At 48.0% G+C, this 20,725-nt stretch overlaps 1 protein-coding gene and 1 long non-coding RNA gene across 3 annotated transcripts in view; one reads left to right on the forward strand and one right to left on the reverse strand.

Annotated features, from left to right (window-relative positions):
• Window positions 1–10,639: 10,639 nt before the first annotated feature.
• On the reverse strand, window positions 10,640–19,064 carry LOC115100528. 2 transcript variants are annotated; one of them, XR_003859130.1, is made up of 4 exons: window positions 18,947–19,064; window positions 17,587–17,697; window positions 11,710–11,829; window positions 10,640–10,786 (listed from the first exon to the last, which is right to left on the reverse strand). It is a non-coding gene; the product is annotated as an uncharacterized LOC115100528 (long non-coding RNA). The 2 variants fall into 2 exon arrangements; XR_003859129.1 differs by lacking the exon at window positions 18,947–19,064 and adding an exon at window positions 18,388–18,479.
• Window positions 19,065–19,358: 294 nt separating this feature from the next.
• Window positions 19,359–20,725, forward strand: part of NKAIN1 (sodium/potassium transporting ATPase interacting 1) — a 192,390-nt gene continuing 191,023 nt past the window's right edge. Inside the window, exon 1 of the mRNA XM_029620108.1 lies at window positions 19,359–19,770. Coding sequence (XP_029475968.1) covers window positions 19,717–19,770 — 54 coding nt within the window. The 5' untranslated portion in view covers window positions 19,359–19,716. The remainder of the gene's footprint in view (window positions 19,771–20,725) is intronic.

Genomic DNA, 20,725 nt, shown 5'->3' on the forward strand with positions numbered 1-20,725 from the left:
AGCATCTACTCATTTCACTCTCAGCCCATGACCACTTGTCTAAGAGGATCACATCTTCTATATTTATTGCTTGGAGAGATTTAAATATCTCCATGTTTAGATCTTTAAGTCTGCCTCATGTATACTTTATAGCAAAGACTGACCATTTTGGGGTTAAATTTTTTTTATTGGCTTAATCTGCAACGATGGAGAAAACCATGCCAAAATATTTACAATTATATACCCAACAACTATGCCTCAGCTACCCTAATTATCTGATCAAATCAGGAGAGCAGTCCTCTGCACCCAAAACCTGTTGCGCGTTACAATAGAGCCCAAGGAGGCTCAACAAATTTTGCAAGTCTGCTTGAAGTTTGTCAATGAAAGGAGACCAAATCTGATGAAAGCCAGCCACATTTTGATGATGTGGAGAGAGCAATTTGAAATTCCACATAAACCATCTTCATCATGCATGCTGTCCAGTCCGAACGGATCGGAGGAGACTCTTTCTTTTTTTTTAATTAACCAGTTAATATACATTTCGTGGCCAGCAGTTAAGCTTTAGCCAACAGACGTTTGAGATCTCCCAATTAAGATATATTTATCCAGCTTGTTGAGTACAGATTTACATCTGCTCATTGTCATATAAGGAATAACTACCTTCAGAAATAGCTGAATTTGCAGACATTCCCATAAACAGTGAAATAACATTTACTGACAAGTGGCTTAAATGTGTTATCTGCTTCGCTAGCGTGAGGGATATAATAACTCTGAGAAATTTGAAATTGCATTTCCCATAAATCAACATTGACAGTAATGGTTTGAGTAAACAGGACTGAGGCTCCTAAATGTTCAACTGTAAAGGGAGTTTGACAATCTCTGTTCTAGCCCAAGTAGAGTAGAGGGATTTAAAAGTGAATTCAGCCACTTGTAAAGATGAGGAAATGAAACATTTTCTTTTTTAAACAGCCAGATAAATGGCTCAGATTTCCCTGAGATAACAAGCAAAGGAGATGAAGAAACAGCAGAATTAATGCCTCATTTGCCAATGCATGAAAAAATCCTTTTCAGTAAATTATCAAAAGAATCCATGACCACAGCATTTGCTATCATTGTCTCTAATCACTGCCACAAGCCTTTATTTAAACCTTTTCTATGCAGACATTCATGATGGATATCATATCGGTTTACATCCAACAAGGGTAGAGAGAGCTTTAACATTAATCGTAGCTAGGAGGGTACTGGAGGGGGTTACTGGAAGAGAAAAGGGGAGGGGAACAGTTGCATAATATATATATGAGAAAATGCTTAATGATATATATGAGAGACACTATATAAGATATATAATATATGGGGTAAACCATGGTAAGAGGAACAGTTGAATGAAATATGATAGATATAATAATAAGATGACAAATATGTAGCACATCTAATATAGGGTAGGAGGAGACAGTTAACATTGTATAACAAATATATTGTACATAGATGCAGTTTAGATGAATGTATAGCATAAATATCTGCTGCGCAGTTGGGGACGAAGATAGGGGGGGATCCTGTATTAACATAAAGATAGGAAGGAATAGTCTAGAGAGGCAGGGGGAGGGGGGATGTGGAAGGGTTAAGGGTGGGGGGAGGGTTAAGGAAAGGCTTGTTTGAACAACCAGGTCTTTAGTTTTGGGGTTTTTTTAAAAGGTCAAGGGGCAGTGTTCCTGGCTTAGATCTGGGGGCAAGGTGTTCCAAAGAGATGGCCCGGCTGAGGAGAAGGCACGTTCCCTAATAGACGAGTGGAGGGTTCCTTTATAAGCAGCTCTAATCTGTCTTTTTGAGGTGTGTAGGCGTAGAGGGTTTATTAAATCCAGGAAGTGCTGATTGTGGATGGTTTTATGAATAATAGCGAGTGACTTATGAAGGATTCTGAAGCTGACAGGGAGCCAAAGGAGATTCTTGAGGATGGGCGTGATGTGGTCTTTTCGGATGGAGTTGGTAAGGATTCTGGCTGCCGCATTTTGGAGCATCTGTAAGGGTTTGATGGTGGTTGCGGGGAGGCCTAGAAGAAGGGAGTTGCAGTAGTCAATTTTAGAGAAAAGGGTAGCTTGGAGGACTGTGTGGAAATCGTAGAAGTGGAGGAGGGGGTCTAAGGTTTTTTTTATTTTTTAGTATTTGGAGTTTGTAGAAGCAGTCTTTTGTTGTGTTAACGAATTTTAAGTTCAGTTGGTTGTCGAGTACAAGGTCGAGGTCTCTCACTTGTGCGGCTGTGGTGGGTGATGGGTTGGGGAGGGGGAAGGTTGTTGTGGTCCGGGGAGATGAGAAGGAGTTTGGTCTTGGCCGTGTTGAGGATGAGGTTAAGACTGGTGAGGAGGAGGTTGTTGGCGTGGGGGCATTTGCCCCAGAATTTGAGGGATTTGGGGAAGGATTCTGTTATGGGGTTAAGTATCTGAATGTCTGCGGCATATATAAAATGGGTTAGTTTTAGGTTTGTGAGGAGATGGCAAAGGGGTAAGAGAGAGATATTGAGGAGGGGAGAGGGAAGAGCCCTGCGGGATGCCAAAGGTTGAGCTGATTGGGGGGGGGGGGGGATTCTTTATTGCTTATTCTGACCTTATAGAATCTATTGCTCAGGAAGGACTCAAACCATCTGAGGACGGTTCCTGAGATGCCTATGTCAGTGAGGCGGTTTAGGAGGATGGAGTGATTAACTGTGTCAAATGCAGATTAGATATTGAGAAGTGCTTGTAAGTATGATTGTCCTTTGTCGGAGTCCGTGAGAGAAATTAGAAGGGATTCTGTGCTAAGGAATTTAGCATATAATGAAGCTGATGGGGAATGACTGAGTCCTCAATATTGCTAAAAATGAGGTTCTCACGTCGAAACTCCAGTAATTTGCCTCAAAAACGTTGGGGCAGCCCTCAACGACATGACCAGAAGGTGAAATGCAGCTGCAGCATGCAGCTGGCCTCTGTCCACATGGAATATATACTTCAAAGGGATATAAAGAATCAAACATCTACTTCTCCACCTTCATACCTAGAAATCTGTTTGTACCCAGCACGCAGTCACACTGAACCAAGCAAGGCTGCCATATCTAAAGTTAGGAAATGTAGCCCACCCACCAATATCAAGCATTAAATGTTGCAGTTGCAACCTCCGTTTCATACCGTTCCTTAAATATTGAGAGCACATTCAGCTAAGTCCAGCAAGATCCGAAGAATGAAGCGCAGTAGGTAAGCTATTTATTTTCCAAATTGTTTTATTTATTAAGATCATCTTAACCAATGCGGCCCTTCCCCAGAAGGACAATGGCCAAAAAAAACTCCACAGTGGCTTAATATTCATTGTGTACAAAAGAGAAGGAACCCAAAGATATCCACACTCCTAGATACTTAATCTGATCACTTGCCCATCTAGGTGGAAAAAATCCCACTTTGGGGCCAAATTCCCTGCTCCATCTAAGCCCTCAGGCATAAGTAAGTTAAGCCTGAAATCAGAAAAGGAACCATATAAACCAAACGTTTCAAGAGCAACAGGTAAAGAGTTTTAGTATTGGAGCGTAATACCAAAATATCATCTGCAAACAACGCAGTTTTAACCGGTCTTGCCCCAGTTTGTATGTCCTCTAAAGTAGGGTCATTTTCAGTAAATGCTGCCAAAGGTTTAAGAGAACCCAAAAAGAAAACGTGCCAATGGGCAACGCTGTCGGGTGCCAGGTTGAAGAACAAATGGTTTCCGAAAGACACACATTAACCAAAACACGAGCAGGAGGATTAGCATAAAGAGCAGGAAAGGAATCTAATATATTGCCATGAAATCCCATTTTCTGCAAGGTGGGAAAAAAAAAAAACTGGACCCTGTCAAATGCTTTTTCAGTAACCAGCCCAATCATCAGCGGGTGAGAAATGAAGGCTGTTCATATTTTAGTAGCCACCCTCTGGACTGACTCCATCCGATTTATATCCCTTTGAAGGTGTAGTTTCCAAAATTGTACACAATATTCCAAATGAGGTCTCGCCAGCGGCTGTAGGCACCCAGGAGCCGTGGCTGTCGGTGCAGGTTAGGGCATCCATTTTCTCACACTACCAGCCTGCACCACATATATTGTGTGTGTGTATATTGGGCTCCCAGAATTCGTTTTCCCAAGATTCATTTTTTGCACGATGCTGCTTTCGGTGGTTCCTCCTGCTTTGTGTCACAACGATACTAATAGGAGGAACCACAGAAAGCAGGATTTTTGTTTTTTTGATTGAGCCCTTGAGCACAGCATTCCTGGCCTGGACCAGTGGTTCTCAACAGCTGTGTCAGGATACGCTAATGTGTGTCGCAAAGTCAGCAGAAGACTGTGATCTTTTGTCATCAGGCTGGGCAGGAGTTGGCTGACTTCTCTTTTATTGAATATGACAGGAAGCTGCTCTTGCTTTCTTCTCTTCCTGCCCAGTGTGAGGTTCTTCCCTCCTTCACCCAGATCAGAGCGTGATATCACCAACTCCTGTTCATATGGACCTGGCAGGACACCAACTTTATCTTCCTCTGCCTGGCCTGGCAGTGAGGCCTGGATGTGAAAGCAGGAGCATAAGGGAGAAAGGTGCGTGCGCTGTAGATCCGTTGCTGCTGCCTCATCTTCTCATCTCAATGCTTCTTGCCCTCATCTGCTGCTGATAGAGGAAGGGAGACTATGGAATGGACTGAAGTCTTTTCTGCTGGCGGGGAGCCATGAGGAGGGGGAAATGTACTGGGTAGGAAGGTGTGGGGCGATAGGGAGTCAGGAATCTATGGGATAGGAAGGGGTGGGGGGGGGGGAAGGAGGTTGGGGTGGGGCTGGAGGAGAGGGGAGCAGGGAGTGTGGGATGCTGAGCAGGAACGGTAGAAAAGAGGTGGTCAGAGGTATTCTGGGTAGGGAAGGGCAGGAAGAGTTGAGCAAGGGTGAGAGGGAGCACAGAAGAGGGTGTGTGTGTGTGTGGGGGGGGGGGGTGTCGAATGTTGGATAGGGATATGAGCATGTGCAAGGATGACTGAGTAGTCGGGAGATGTGTGAGGGGTGCCTGGGTACAAGGGCCATACTATGTCAGTTTTGAGAATATGCATTTCTTCTTTCTTTGCTTAGTGTAAGAGGAAATATATTTTTGTTGTTTTGCACATTTGTAATCTGTGCTCTTTTATTCTATATTTGGTGAAGGCAGGTCTGTGTTCTGTGTGTACGTGACTGAGATGAGGTACTTTACTAGAGGTTTATCAGCCTTATTTGTTGTATTTTCTCCATGTGATTTTGCACTGGTGGTGATCTGCCGCCTTTTCATGGGTAGGGCTATTGCTATTGGGTGAGTGCCACTGGCCTAGACTACCAGCATTAGGGCTCATAGTTTCCCAGCTTTTCTCCCTCCCCATGCTGTTCTTCCTGCTCACTTTTCTTAAGCGTAGATTATCGTATCTTGAAAATATCCGGCTATAACAGGTGCTGATTTGGGGTTTGGCCTGGCTTTATAGCCTAGCTGTAACTAAAGCAGTTTTTTGGGGGACTGGAAACTGTCTCTCTGCAGGGACTCCCTGGCTCCTTTGAACAAGCCAGAACCTGCTTTTGTTACTCACTTGCCTAGCTGTGACCCACGGGAAAAACCTGACTTTACAGCTTGGCTAAGTTGTGGCAGAAAATGTGTTTCTGAATTCCTGGCTGTAAGCTGCAGGTGCTAGGGAACGGTGGGAGCGTCGGCTTCTTCATGCTTGTGCTTTCTTACATACAAAGGGGAGGTAGAGGGATAAAGCACAGGGTTCCCTTGCCTTCATGTAGTGGATGTCTGTCTGTGATTATAAATCCTGCCGGGAGCACGGTCAGCAAAGCAAAATTCTGCCCAGGAAGGGCAGCTGCAGTCGTCTTCTTCCAGCCCATAGATTCTGCCTGGCTGTGAACAGAGGACTGTGTGTCACCAATATTACTAATAAGTCTCGTGGTAGACCTGGAGCATGAATCAATATTGGTGTGCAGGGCCTGCTTAATGACTGCCAAGCGCTGTCTAGATTTTTAAGTAATCCCCGGTGGAGGCATGACACACTGCTGAAGCCCTCTGCTGGCTTCCTGCTCTGCTCCAGGCCAGCTCCTGGTTATTTCCTGTCTGTCCCAATTATCCCTTCTAACCTTTGCAGCAGATATTGTCAGTCACTAACCACATCCCCCCCCCCAGCATCTGGAGGAGAGTGAGGGGGAAGCAAAGGGTTCCCCAACCTTTTAAAAGTTCACCAGACCCCAGAAGGACAACAAAAATGAATTAGCAAAGGCAGGGTCCCCTTCAACAGTCATATTCCCCACACTCCAGCTGCTCCCCTCTCTCAACCTCCAACACTGTCAGAGCACTTCCTCTCTCCCCAGCAGAGCCCCTTTCTCAATCTCTGCTCCTCACCTCCCTAGCCCCAGTGCTTTTCATATCACCTTCTGTTCATCCTATCCCCTCTCACCCCTCAGCATCCCCTTCTCTGATGTTCCCCCCCCCCTCCCCCTTCTCTAATGGTGCTGGTACTAAAGGAGAGCTGCCCTGTATGGCACTTGTGACCTCCAAATGAAGGTTTTGTGATCCCCCAATTGAGGTCCTGCCCTCCACGTTTGGAAGCTCTGAACTAAGAATTGTGCGTTTTCCAAGTCTTCTTGTGCAGGCAAACAGACAAAAGTGAAGGGAAAAGCCCTGGCTTGTCTGCCACTCTGGGGGAGCTTGCATGAGGAAACAGTAGAAAAACTGGTACTGTCTGGCCAAAAAAAAGAAGAGAAGAGAAAACAAAGTACGACAGAGGGAGAAGCCTGTGCTAAGGCTGCCAATAAGCTCCTTGCCATTATGAGCAGGTTCCAGTTGCCTTAACAGTAGGACTACAACTCCGTAGAGGCAGTGGGAGGAAAACCAGGACTGGTTCAGCCAATCCCTGACGAGAGGGAACTTGCCAGCACCCTCATGCAATCTGTCTCTGACATCACCTGGCATGGGCTTCAATGGAGGAGAGGGCACAACGGAGGTGCCCAAATCCCACTGCATTCACACCCCTCACTTGCCATGCCAGAAGAGACCCTCAAACCTGAAGTGAGTGGCACTAGTCAAGCCCCCTCCACCAGCGTGCAAGCCAGGAAATGCGCTGGGAGCGCTCAAGCCTCCACTCTCTCCAACCCTAGGCAAATGTGCTGGGCTCAGGTGGTCCCTGCAGCCTGGGGAAGGAAAGCCAGCCTAGTAGAGAGTTTTCTGCTGCCAATGCAGCGTTTAATTTACGCTCACACTTGTCACGTTTATGAATCGTCTTGATTCCAGGACTTGGACTGCATCACCGATTCCCGAAAGTGACAGAGAGCCCCGCGCTCTTCCCTCTGGAATCTTCCATGTGCCATGCAGTGTCCTCATAGTTGGGCCAGCCCCTCATTCCAGAGTCTGCCTTCAGGGATCTGGATCACGTGGCAGCGCTGCAGGGTGAGAGGCAGGAGCAGGAATCAAGACTGAGCATACAAAATGTTTCTCACGGCTGGGGCGGAAGCTAGTTGCTGCAGAGGTGCAGCTCTGCCATTCAGCTCCACTGGGTGCAGTGCCAAAGTAGGGGGTCATTTGCCAGTATTGCCAAGCCACTGGACTCATTGAGTCAGGCCTGAACCTGTGTCTTACACTCACCTTCCCCATCTCAAACATTTGGGTATTGGTAGCCCTGCCTTCACTGATGAGAGAATTTTGGACTGCAAGTCTTGATCAGGCTGCAGCTCCCGCCTTAATGCCTGAGCTATTCCTGCTCCACGGGCAGTGGGGTGAGGAGAGCAATCAAGATCAATGATCAGTCAGTGTGTGACAGAAGTTCCCCTCTCCGGCCACTAGAGGTCGCTACTGCTCCCCTCCAGCTCGGTACTGGGGCCAGTGTAGCGGCAGAGGGCCAGAATGGAAGCTTCATCTCCGTTAGAAAGAGGACTAAGGATTCTTCAGGGTGTGTTTGTGGTTTTGCTCACGGGGTTGAACAGAAGTGGCACTCAGTCAGATGATGCTATGTTGATAAGCACAATGCCTCCTATAGTTATTCAGCCGTTCTCGCATTAAACAGACAATTTGTTAGTTATCCTGGGTGGTGCTGCATGTTCACCAACCCTGTCATGTACATAAATGAATTGATTAAACCTACAGTGCAGAGAGAGGGAGGGTCCATCTTTGCTTTCAGTAGAGGAAGAAAATATGAATTAAGACCCTGTCAGTTAGAAAGCCTACAGTCTGATGCAAGTTGAATCTTAGCTAGGAAAGCTTTTATCTGGAAGGAAGAGGGACCTATCCCTGCCTGCACCTACAGCCTGAGCTACTAAAGGGTTTGTCCCACATGATGATAATAATTGCTCTTATTAATTGTTACTATACATACGTGCAATAATGTACAATGCCTCAACATATTTATAAATAAATTACATGCAATAAAATACAGAATCATCACTCCTAAACATAAAATATTCACCACTCATACATTAACATCATCACAAAAGATAAAATTAAACTCCATAAACATTGCCCAGTCCTATGGTCAAACCATCTTTGTGTCGCTAGACACATTTAGCAGGCTTTAATTAGGAGTGGGTGAGAGGGGCAGTGGCCCAGTTCACAAAGCCAAAGGGGAAAAAATGACCAAAATGTAGGCAGGGGCAGCAGTGGATGAAAAGCCAGAAAGAGTTCAGCTCTCCTCCTACCGTCCGGGTTGTGGGAGAGAGGGAAAGAGGAGCAGGGATCAGAGTGGAAGGGGTGGAAAAGGAGAGGAGTGGGGATCAGGCATTGGGGGGGTGTTTCATATGCTGACTTGACCTGTGTGCTAAAGTGCCTAGATACAGCTCCCATGCTTGGAAGTTGGACTCCTAGATGCTGATGCAGAAAGCTGAATGTTAAATTTTGTATTTAATTACCCATGCAGTAAGCTAAAGTTGTACTAATACATCGGAAGTAAAAACATGCGCTCAGCACAGGCTGAATGCACATTTTAAACATGTCTGGCACTTTACGCCCAGGTCTGGTCGTAGATGGAGGAGGCCAGAGTGAGGGTAACAGAGGGGCAGCGAGGACCCCTGTGATGGAGTTCTCAGAGGGGGTGGAGGCCACCATCCCAGGGCACATGGCTGCCGTCATCTGGGCTGGGGTGGGGGAGTTTTTCCTCTCACGTTCACCCTACAGACAAGAGATCAGGTCGATGCTTAAAACAAGAAGCACAGACAACGTGTCCTGCTCAAGTCAGGAAGTGAAACTTTTCTTTTTTAAACAGGGGTTTAGCTGGTACAGGCTGCAGCAGAGCAGGCGAGATTTCTGGGCAGAGTGAGACAGAGGGCTGCTGTCACTCCTTCCTGCAGCCTACCCCTAGCACAGGCTTAACCAGCACTGGGAACTTTACTCCACCTCAGCCCAGGAGTAACCTTTCCAGTGCTAAGAAAATGCGAGTTAAGCAGGTGCAGGTCTCCGATTTGGGGGAGGGAATGCTTAATGCCTTCATTTGCATGGGAGTTCCATGCGAGGGCACTAAGTGGGACGCACAGTTTTACACTCACATTTTATGGGAGTAAAACTACTTCCTGCATCAGCAGTAAAGTTTACGCTCATAAAATACATTTGCAACCAGGGGTGAAACTGCGTTCTGCTGAGCGCACCCTATTGCCTCAGCCTCCTGCTCCTGTCTCCCTTTGCAGCCTCTGCATTATCAGTAAGAGCAGGCGTAGCCTCTGATCTCAAAGACAAAAGGGGTTCAGGAGCGCACCCTGCCATCTCCAGCCTTAAGCCACGATCTCTTTGTACCTTCTCTGTTATTCCCCTGCTCAGAGGCATCTTCCTTTGTCTGCAACACCAAACAGATCAGATGAAAGGGAATGCAGGAGGCGGGGGCTTTATTCTTCTTATTGTTGTTGTTGCTTTTCCCTTCTTGGGTTTGGGTCTGTTCTCCGGCTGCGTGGCATTCACGTGGTGGGGGGCTCCCCCCACTTTCCCACATGCTCCATTTATGGGTTTGCTCCCTGTGCGGCTGGCACGATGCCATAAGTGTACCAGACCCCTCCAGGCTCTCTGTGTGCCAAGGCTAACCAAAAGTTGTCACCCAGGATGGAGATAAATAAAAAGAGTCTAGCAGCACTGCTGCCCGAATGACTAGCCAGAACCGTCTGCTGCGATGAAAGGTGCCCAAATATCTGTCTTTCTCCCTGGTGAGAAATAAAGGTCTCTCTGTTCCTGTTAAAGGCAGTTCGGGTGATATGAGTGTTTGTTTCCTTCTGTCCATCCTTGCTTGGATGGCCTCCTGCCCCCTTCCTTTGAGGCTCAAGGGGAGTAGACTCAGTAGTAACAAATATTAGGAAAGGGTGGTGGATGAATGGAACGGCCTCCCAGGGGAGGTGCTGGAAGCAAAAACAGTAACCGAATTCTGGAAAGCCTGGGATAGGCACATAGGACCCTTAGCTGGGGAGAAGTGACAGAGGGGAGAGCCAGAGCCCATGCAGAGTCTATGGCACTGCACCAGGAATACAATTATGCCCGCTAGAGGGCACCTCTTCATCTTTATCTGCTGTCATATTCTGTTTCTAATTTTTCCTTTCAGCTCTCCTCAGGGAACCATCATGTACAGCATTCCTTCTTCCCTCCCCACCCCCATCAGAAAGCTTTCAGGCCTGGCCTCTATACTTGTTATTTATTTAAAATATTTTTATGCCACCTTCCACTTCAAAATGAACATTAAAAAAAACCCCACAGAACCAGCACTACAAAACACAAAATGACTTTCCTTGCAGCTCTCAGTGGGGTGCCATCATGAATGTTCTCCCTCCATTCTGGCTCTCATCGAGGTGCCATCACGTGGAGGCCTGCAGGGAAAGGAAAACCAGAGATCAGTTGTGGCCTGTGACATTGCACCAGGAAGTAAGCTGGACAGATTGGATGGCATCTTGAACTCCTTATCTGTCATCATGTTTTGTGTTTCTGTGGCTCATTCTTTTCCATTGTCACTTTGGATATCCACCAGGATGGGTATCGCTCTGGCTGAAAGCAGAATGCAAGCCGGATGCAAATTAAACATGAACTAGAGCTGCTGCGGGCAGATGGATCCAGCATTCCTTACGGCTGTCCTGAAAACTTGCAGCCATTTTCTGCACTGGTCACGTTAGCTGCCCCTGCCCTAGAGCTACTTCCAACTGCTACTCTTTCATCCTCCACTAGGTGTCACTCTAAGACCAGAAGCTAGCACGCCCCTAGAAGCAAAGCCACAGAGCAAACGTGGGTTTCTAACCTGGCTGAGCAGAGCCTTCCCTATGAAAGTATTTCTAGACCCAGCCAATGGATTTTCAGTGCTTTTCAACCAGAGCTAAAAGCAATATATCAGTGATTCAATCTATCCAATTCTCTGGGGGGGGCCATGATAACTTTGGCAAAAAAATGACTGATTGCTTTTAAACCTTGAGTGAAGGTCAACAACAGTCCTGTGACTTATGCGAGTGCAGCCGGGCAGTATTAGATAATACAATAAAATATTGAAATGTGCCAAAACTTCCTCTCTAAGCAGGATTTTTGCTGCCTTGAGATTTAGTTTTAAGTATTGTTTATATTACTTTATATAATAATTATAGTAATAAAAAAACAACAAAATAGCCCAAAGAAGTCAGTGTATAATTTCCCAGATAATCTATAACATAATGTGAATTTTTAAAAGTCACAGACATAGTCATACATTATTACTGGTGATCACAGGTGATTTACCTGAAAAAAAAAAGGAAATCCATTATTTACATACCTGTAGCGCTTGCCCCAACTTCTCCTTGCACACGGGGGCTCACGTGGAAGGTCATGGGCTGGAGCAGTACCCATGCTCCAGGGATCACCCCGCACCAGGACTTTTCTTCCTGGACCTCCTCTGCAAACAGTCCAGTAAGAAAACACTCACCACCAGTTTTAGTTGTTCAGTAATAAAATCCTGGATTGGTGAACTCGATGGAAGGAAACATATCACAGTTGGGAGACTATGGTTTAGTGCACAATCAGTACTGAAAAATAAAAGTCCATTAAATCACAGCCTTAGTCAATAACAAGGTTGCACACCCTGTGTTATGTTTTATAAGGTTTGGGTGGACCCTTGGACACTGTGGCAGCTGACCACGCCCAAGGGGGGAGGTCCCGTGAGGAGCCACAGGTCAGGCTCAGCTCCGGACACACAAACACAGATTATATCTTTTATTAGACAGTTTATGAAGCCACCAGAGGTGGCGGTAGTGAGCAGAAGATGGAGCCCGGCTGGGCTAGGGTTCCTCAGGGCGCTGGAACAGCGGCTTCTCCGGTAGCAGTGCTGTAATGGAGAGAACTGAGAAAATGAGTACACTGAGATATTCACAGTCCCCAGTATGGAGAAGCCCCGAGATAAGGAGAGCTGGCCCTCGAGGAGAGAGTACCAGATCCCTAGGCACAGAGACTTGTTGGCAAAGTACTCACGCAGCAGTTCTCCGTAGAAGATGGCACTGGTGCTGGAATGGAGGCAGGCCCTCGAGGAGCGAGTACCTGGTTCCAGGGAGACAGCTCTGAGGAGTAGATGGTAGTTGTACTCACTGATGGTGTCTGTAGCGAATTCTTCCAAGTAGAAGAAGAGATAGATGCAGGCAGCGGGTCAGGGAACATGGGCCCTCGAGGAGCGAGTACCTGTTCCTGATAACGCCCTGAAAGAAGCAGAGAGGCCCCCGAGGAGCGGGTACCCCGTTAGCAGAAAGAGTCCAATAGAAGTTGGATGGCAGAGTAGCTGGGTATGGAGAGCAAATCCCATCCGTAGGAAATCCCTTGCTAACTCAACGCTAGCAATAAACAACAGGCTTAAATATCCGGGCAGCGTGACGTCATCACAAGGGGGACGCCCCTGAGGAACGCGCCAATGAGGAAATAAGAATGAGGGCCGCACGGCGCGCGCACCCTAAGGTACCTGAGGAGCATGGCGGGAGGCAGCGCCCAAGCCGGTCTGGGGACACCGGAGAGGACGGCGGGCAGACACCGCGGCAGCCAGACGTCCACAGGGAGCAGGAGGAAGTCGCAGAAAAAGAAAGGTAGGCGGAGTGAAGCCATGGGGCCGCGACGGTTGCAACACCCTGGCTGGTAAATACTCTTAGCCTGGCACACTCTCCCTCCCACACAGCAATCTCTCTCCCCTCCAATAGACAAAAACAGGGTGGTCTCTGGCGGATTCCTTGTTTCAGACACCAACTCTTGGGACCTTTCCCCTGTCAGGCAAACTGCTCTTTCTCCGACCTCTGAAAACAAATCTCTTCTTATACAGAATGAGGTGCATTGAGCTTCACACCCCCCCCTCCCAGAATCTCAGAAACTGCTTTTGGACCTCAAGACAAGACCGCCCGAGTCCTGCAGACCTGGGCTACCCCTTCCTTGAGCCCTAACTACCTTCCCAGAACAGGCAGGGCTGGTAGTTTCTTCCCTTAGAGAGACTGAACCTCCAGTATCTCTCTCAAGATATCCCCACCAATACGTTTATGCAAGGTTTGTGCCAGAGTCCAGCCTGAATCTGTCCTCTGGCTATTCTAAGACCACTCATTGTGCCACACCCAAGGAGAGAGTTTGGTCCTTGGCGGGGTGAGACCTGAAGAACCTTGCTTTTGAAAAGAGAGAGGCTTGCAGAACCCAGAACCACGAGGCCACAGGACACCTCCCACTGGGGAGCGTCAGACCTCGTCTACTACTCCTGCTCTACTCTGACCTCACCCTGAGACCTGCTACTGTAAAGAGAGACCTTTATGGGACCCCCCTCCCCCTTCCATACGCTTTAAAAAAAAAAAAAAAAGGGAGTTGGATTAGCACAAGTGATGCTAATTCAGCTCCACGTTCAGGGCAATTTTCAAAGCCCTTTACCTGGGAAAACAGTGATTTACCTGGACAAACCTGCCTGGCTTAAACTCGCCCCCCACCCCTCCCCCAGTCCTGCTAAAAGTCTGTGTGGCTTCACAGGCATGCGTTCACCTTGTCCGGACTGCGAGGAGGCATTTCCAGGGGTTGGGTTTAGATGGGGAGGAGGAAAACGTGGCACGGTGTTTCCCACCGATCTTTCACCCACATGGAAAGCAGCTGTAAGGTTCTGGAGCCCTTCATACCTGGGGGCCACTTTTCAAAGGGAAAGAATGCATGAACTTCCCTTTTGAAAAGGAGGTCGATCTTGCAACTTGGGCAGGGAGTTTCAAAAACTGCCTCCCTCTCCTGCCCGTCCCCTTGGTGTCTGTTACCGTAGATCCAAGCCCAAACATTTTTTCCATGCATTTTGGAATTTTGTCAGAACAACCGCTGCTACAGTGAACAAGACTCATCTCGCAGACAGACGGACAAATGTCAAACCAGATCCTCTCAAACTGGATTCTGTTTTCCCTTTCCAGATTCACCGGTGATGCGCAGGTTCGCGTGTGGAAGAAGCCCGCTAACCCCTGAAAAGGTATCCAACAGTGCCCGGTGTCTCTTGCACACGCCATTGTGCAATCTCGTGCGTAGGAGGCGCGAGCGGAGCCCAGGCCCTCAAACCGCGGCTATTTCATTCCTAACTAAATATCTAGGCTGGTGTTTTACTCTTTAAAATCGAGTCCATCAACTTTAGTGCAAAATTAAATGGAGCAGCACTCATTTTTCTTTCTTTCTTTTTTTTTCATTTACTCATCATGCATTATTCAGAATTTCCACTTAATCAGGGAGTGTTTCAGGTGGCAGAGGGAGCATGGGAAGTGGTAAATTAAAATATATTTCTTTGGGGTTTTTTTTTTAAAACCCAGATCTACCTGCTAGTCTCTTCAGCTCCACTCATAGGCTGCATTTAATTGATCGCTGTGGTCAGTTGTTTCCTTCTGTTTATTTGAGCTTTCAGCTCAACTGGAACCAGTCACTTATTCACCACTGAATTTTTTTTTATATCGCCCTCAGCCCGATCCATTGCGGCAACAGATTTGAGCCAAGGGTAGCAATGGCGGCTCTCTCCAGATCCTGCCTAGTGTGCACCCAGAGTCTGGCCACTAGGTGTCGCCGTTGAGCAATGGTTGAGAGACTCCCTCCCTTCATGGGGCAGTGAAAGCTGCCTTAGCAGCATCCCTGGCCCTGGCTGGCCTGGGGAAGGAGAGTCCCATTTGAGAATCACAACCCTGTCTTCTGCACGGCAGTGTTCAGCACGCTCCTCTTGAACCACCAGGCTGGCCCAAGCAGGGGCAGATCTAAAAAAGGAACTGCATCCCATCCTCTTGATCGCAAGAGACCCTGCAGCACTTGGTTTGAGTGGGACTACATGGAAGAAAGCAGGCGCCGTCCTAATGATCTGTCTCCTGAGAGCAGAGTGGGAAAGACTGAGGGACGAGGCCTGGCAAGGGAGGATTAACTGAAGAAATAATCAACATTTCCACATACGCAGGGTAAAAATATTATTCTCACCTAATTTTCAAAATAGAAGAAGAATTGGTGAAAATTACTATTGCATTTAGGAAGAATCACATTGCATGCTATTAATGTTCATTGACAACTTCTGTAATAGTAATAACTTTCACCTATGCTTTCCTTCTAATTAGAAAAACTCCTTAAAAGCAGGGCTTCCCAGACCTGTCCGGATCCCCCCTCCCTTCCCCCCAGAGCTAGGTCAGGGTTTCAGGATATCCACAATGAATATGCATGAGCTACATGCGCATGCTTTATGGACCCAAGTTTAGACAAAATGTCTCCTGCCTCTTTACTGTGGATATCCAGAAAACAGGACTGGCCGGAGGGCAGAGGTAGGAAGAGCAATGTGCAGGTAAGATTTCCCACTAGCAGCACATGTCATCGGGGGATCCATCTTTCAGGTCTGGGAAGACAAAATATTGAATGGCCTCCAGTTTGAAAATAAAGCTCAGTTTCTTGTAGCATGAACAGAAAATAAAATACACTGTCTAGACCCAATATAACGTGGCTCAATAGAATGCAAAATTGCTTATCACGTGGTCAGAGGTTGGCTCCCAATTTCATGTCTTTTCAATGTAATCAGACAAATTTTAATTTAATTATTTTTTTTTAATTGATAATGATAAGAGTGCAGGTGTTTTGGTCTTAGCAATAAAACCTTTATTTCTATTAAATTTTTACTTCTAGCATCCAAAGAATTGCTCAGCATCTTTCTTACAGTATCTATTACAGCAAAATATATACACTCAATATAACATAGGTCAAGCAGGGCTGGATTTAAGATTTTGGTGACCACAGGCAGGATGCCAGTCCAGCACGGCTTTGAAGCTGTGCTGACGCATGGCCCTACAGCAATCTGAAGCAGGTTCCACTCGGGGCCTGGATATTTGCCACCTTTCTAGGCAGTTGCCTACCCTACATCCGGGCCTGAGGTCAAGGAGAGGTTAACGGTAGCTGAAATTGCAAGTGAATCGCCAAAGGTGTTGGGAGGAGGTGTTAGCAGATGGACCTTTCATCCCAGAATGGGTACAATTACAGGTTCCTATTTACCTGATCCACCCCACTCATGATTTCATAGACCTCTGTCATATCTCCCCTTAGCCAACCTCTTGAGCCTTTCCTCATAGGGGAGCCAGACCGTCCCCTAGAGCAGTTTGCTCACCCTTCTCTGTACCTTTTCTAGTTCCACTGTATCTTTGTTGAGATGGGGCAACCAGAACTGCATGCATTACTCAAGATGTGGTCGCATTATGGATCAGTACAGAGGCATTTTAGCTTCTGTTTTATTGTTCCTTTCCTTATAATACGTAACATTCGGCCGATGCAGTAAAGTGCGCTCAGACCGAGCGCATCATTAGCCCCCGTTTGGACGCACGTTTTCCACGCACTATTACCCCTTATACAGTAAGGGGTAATAGTGCGTGCTTCGCTGCACATTTTACTTTCTGTATCACGCGGGAATAACTAATAGGCTCATCAACATGCATTTGCATGTTGCGGGCGCTATTAGTTTCAGGGGGGGGGGGGGTGTTTGGCCACGCATTTTCCACGTGCTATTACCCCTTACCGTATAAGGGGTAAAAATAGCATGGCAAAAACGCACGGCCAAACGGGGCTAACGGTGCGCTCGGCTGAGCGCACCATACTGAATCGGCCCCTGTGCAAGTTATCCCCATGCACACTTTCCTTCACGTGCAATCTCTAGCCTCTAGGGATCTGCAGTGTTTATCCCATGCCCTTTTGAATTCATTTACTGGTTTTGTCTTCACCACCTCTTCCGGCAGGGCATTCCAGGCATTCAGCACCCTCTCTGTGAAGAAATATTTCCTTGGTTCTGAGTCGTCCCCCCTGGAGTTTAATTTTGTGACACCTCCCCCCCCCCCCAGTTCTACGGACTTTAATTATACAATACCTGCTTTTGAATTAGATGGTGACACCTAATACAAAAGCCGGTATTGTGTAATTATAATCTGGATTATTCTTCCCTTACAAGCATCACTGTGAATTTGTCCATATTAAATTTCATTTGACATTTAGATGTCTAATTCCCCAGCGTCTCAAGATCCTCTTGCAATTCTTCACAATTGCCTTGTGATTTAACTACTTTGAGTAATTTTGTGTCATCGGCAAATTTGATCACTCGCTTTTCCAGATCATTCATGAATATATTAAAAAAGCACCGTCCCAGTACAAATCCCTGAGACAGTCCATTACTTACCATTCAGTCCTACTCTCTGTCTCCTATCTTTTGGCCTGCTACCAGTCTGCAAGAGGACATTGTCTCCTATCCCATGACTCTGTAACTTCTTGATGAGCCTTTCATAAAGACCTGTCAAATACACACTATTTGGATTTTCAAAAGGTATCAGACACCCTGATTCACACATTTAAGTCCCCCAAAAAAATTCTAACTGATTTGTAAGAGGAGATTTCTTTGCTAAATCCATGAGGCCTCTGCCCCATTAATCTAGGTCTATCCAGAAGGCCAGTAATTGTGTTCTTCAATGGAGAAATTTAGTCATAATGTCCTTTCCCTGAGTGCTGCTAGACCAGTCCAGACAAGGGGGGCCTCACTTCACCTCAGTTCCCAAACTGCCCACATCTGGCTTTAAAAAAAAAAAAAAAAAAAAGGGACATCAGCTTTCAAAAACTAACTCTGCAACCCAGGATAAATCCGTTTCTGATCCCTTTCAGGGAAAAAAAAATGTCCTAGCACTCTTAAAAAGTAAATTCCCTGCTGCATCAACTGCCGATTCGATTAAGTAGGACATGAATCGGAGTCTGGATACAACACTGATGGGATTTTGGTGTCCTTGGTTCTGGCTTTATCCCTGTTTTTCCATTTCATTGTCTGAGCTACATTTTTATTTCCCACTAGCTGCTGCTGCCAGACCCAGCGATTTCCCTGAAGAAAAGCATACAAAGCGCCTAACTCTGTTACCAGAGAAAACAATTACATTTACATCTCTTTTCAAACAAGCTGCTTTATCAAAACAGTTTTCCCCCCCTCCAGTCTTACTGTATTTCCAGCAGGCTTTCCCCCCCTCCTTATTCCAACGATTGCACGCCCTGGAGAACCCCGCTTAGAGCTGAACACCGGGCGAGAAAGACAAGAAGGCGCAGGGGAGGCGGGAGAGAAGACGCCCCCATCTCGTTTTAAGCAAGCCCCCTCCCCCTCCCAAAAGGCGTGATTAAAGGCTACGTCACCCCTTAAAGTTTGCTGCAATATTTTGTGAACTTTGGAAGGAAAAGGGCAGGCTTTTGGATGCAGACAGGCGCTAATTTGTCAAGGTTTCTGCTGACTCAGCCTGCGAGGGATTCTCCGTGTTTTATGATAGAAAAATGTTAGTTGCTAGGAGGGAGAAATTCAGATTAACAAAAGTCCGTGTTTGCCTTTGATGCTGAGTGGGAAGGAGGGGGGGGGGGGCAGTGCCTGAGCGTGCCAGGAGGCGGCACTAAGTCTGTACTCCCCCCCCCGGCTAAGCAGCAGGGAGAGGGAACAGGTGCCTCAGGCCGGGTTGATCGTCTGGGAGGAAGAACGTGGCAAAGGTGGGAGCCGCTCCCGCGGGGTAACTCACCTGGACCAGATGTGCAGCTGTGGACAGTGCTGCCCCCACTGCAAGGTCACAACATATGATGACCGGGGGAGAGAGAGGAGAACATACGCCCCCGCAGATAGGGAACCCAAGAGAGGAGGAGTGCTTCTGAGACCCAGGAGATGGGGGGAGCACTCTCTGCACCTCCCCACCCCCCGCTCTTCCCTTCATCCAAGGACCCACGATATGCGGGGGGGGGAAGTAACCCTCCCCCACCCCACTAAGGATCCCCGGGACGGAGGCGACAGAATCCCTAAGGATCCCTGCGATGGGGGCGGGGAAGTTTCCCCGGAGGCGCGCGGGGGTTCGGCTGGAGGAGGAGGGCGGGGCTCCTAACCCCGCCCACCAGGTGGAGTTGAGGGACTTGCGCCGCCTCTTTCCCCTTTCGCGGGAGGGTGTGCAGGGGAGGAGCCCATCTCCAGCGCTCCCCCCTCCCGGCGGCCGGCTGTGGCTGCAGCGTGCGCTCCGCGCAGCCCCCCGGCTCCGAGCCCCGGAGACATGCCGCTTCCCCTGCTCTGCTCAGCCGGCAGCATGCGGGGCGCGCCGGGGCTCTGACAGCCAGCCGGGGGGGGCAGGGGATCGGAGCAGGACTGCAATCGGCAGGGGCTTGAAAGGGCGGAGGCGCAGGAGCCGGGGCAGGGGGGTCGGAGCTCGCTCCTGCCCTGCCCCCCGCCCTCGACGATCGGTGGGGGGTACCTGGCACCCCAGTGAAGCAAGAGCACGGCGGAGGAGAAGGAGGAGGTCGGGGCGCCATGGGGAGGTGCAACGGCAGATGCACCCTGGTGGGCTTCTGCTGCCTGCAGCTGGTGAGTAGCGCTGTTGCTGTGCTCTTTCCGGGGGGGTCGTCCGTCCGGGTCTGTCCCGGCCCGCTGCGGAGCTCTGGGCTGGGGCGGAGTTGCATCGTCTGTCCGAGGATCGCTCCCATCAAACTTCCCTTCCCGGTCTTCCAAAGACAAAGGAGCAGATGCCTCTATCGCCTTTTTTTTTTTCTTTTCTTGTGGCTTTTTTTTTTTTTTTTTGCCTCACCTTTGATTTGCTCCAAATCTACCGGCGGAAAAATAACCCGGTGTCTGGGGTAGGGTTGTGAGGGAGGGGAAACAGCAGGGGCAATTGTCATTTGATCCTTGTCCTAACTGATAACGCGAAGTTGGGGGTCAGCTCCTACTTTCTGAGAGCCTTTGCCCCCGCTTGCCGCGGGGCATTGGGACAGTGCAAACCTCAGGGTGGGTTATTCAGATGCTGGAGCGCGAGACTTCCGTGCACGCTGCCTATTGCTTAGCATCGGTCTCGGCAGCAAGGTAAGAGCAGGTGTCACTAACGGGGTGCTGGGAACACCCAAAGGGGTAAAAGAACCGGAGAGGACACGATGGCCTTCTCGCCCTCCCCCCTCCCCCCCCCCCCCGGCAATATAACGCGCTTCCTTCTTGTCACCCAGTAACACTGGCCGGTCGGTCACTCTCCCCCCTGTTGACCCTTTCGCAGGTAATTATGTCTGCCAAATATATTCGTTACAAAACAAGTGCTTTTCCATAACTGTTATGTGCTGACCGAAGAACACTTTTAATAAATGTTTATCGGTAATGTTTGATATTTAGCCCAGTTGTGAGCTGTATTTTCATTTAGCACCAATAAGAGTCAAGTGCTTTCTATCTATATAGGCACAACATGGGAGGGGGAGGGAATCCTTTAGTACAACCGACCCTAAATGTGAAATATATTTTAGGCAGACAGTATGAGCTCTGCAGCAGGGACAAGCATTTT

Source organism: Rhinatrema bivittatum, chromosome 11, assembly GCF_901001135.1.
Source record: "Rhinatrema bivittatum chromosome 11, aRhiBiv1.1, whole genome shotgun sequence".
NCBI classification, from domain to species: Eukaryota; Metazoa; Chordata; class Amphibia; order Gymnophiona; family Rhinatrematidae; genus Rhinatrema; species Rhinatrema bivittatum.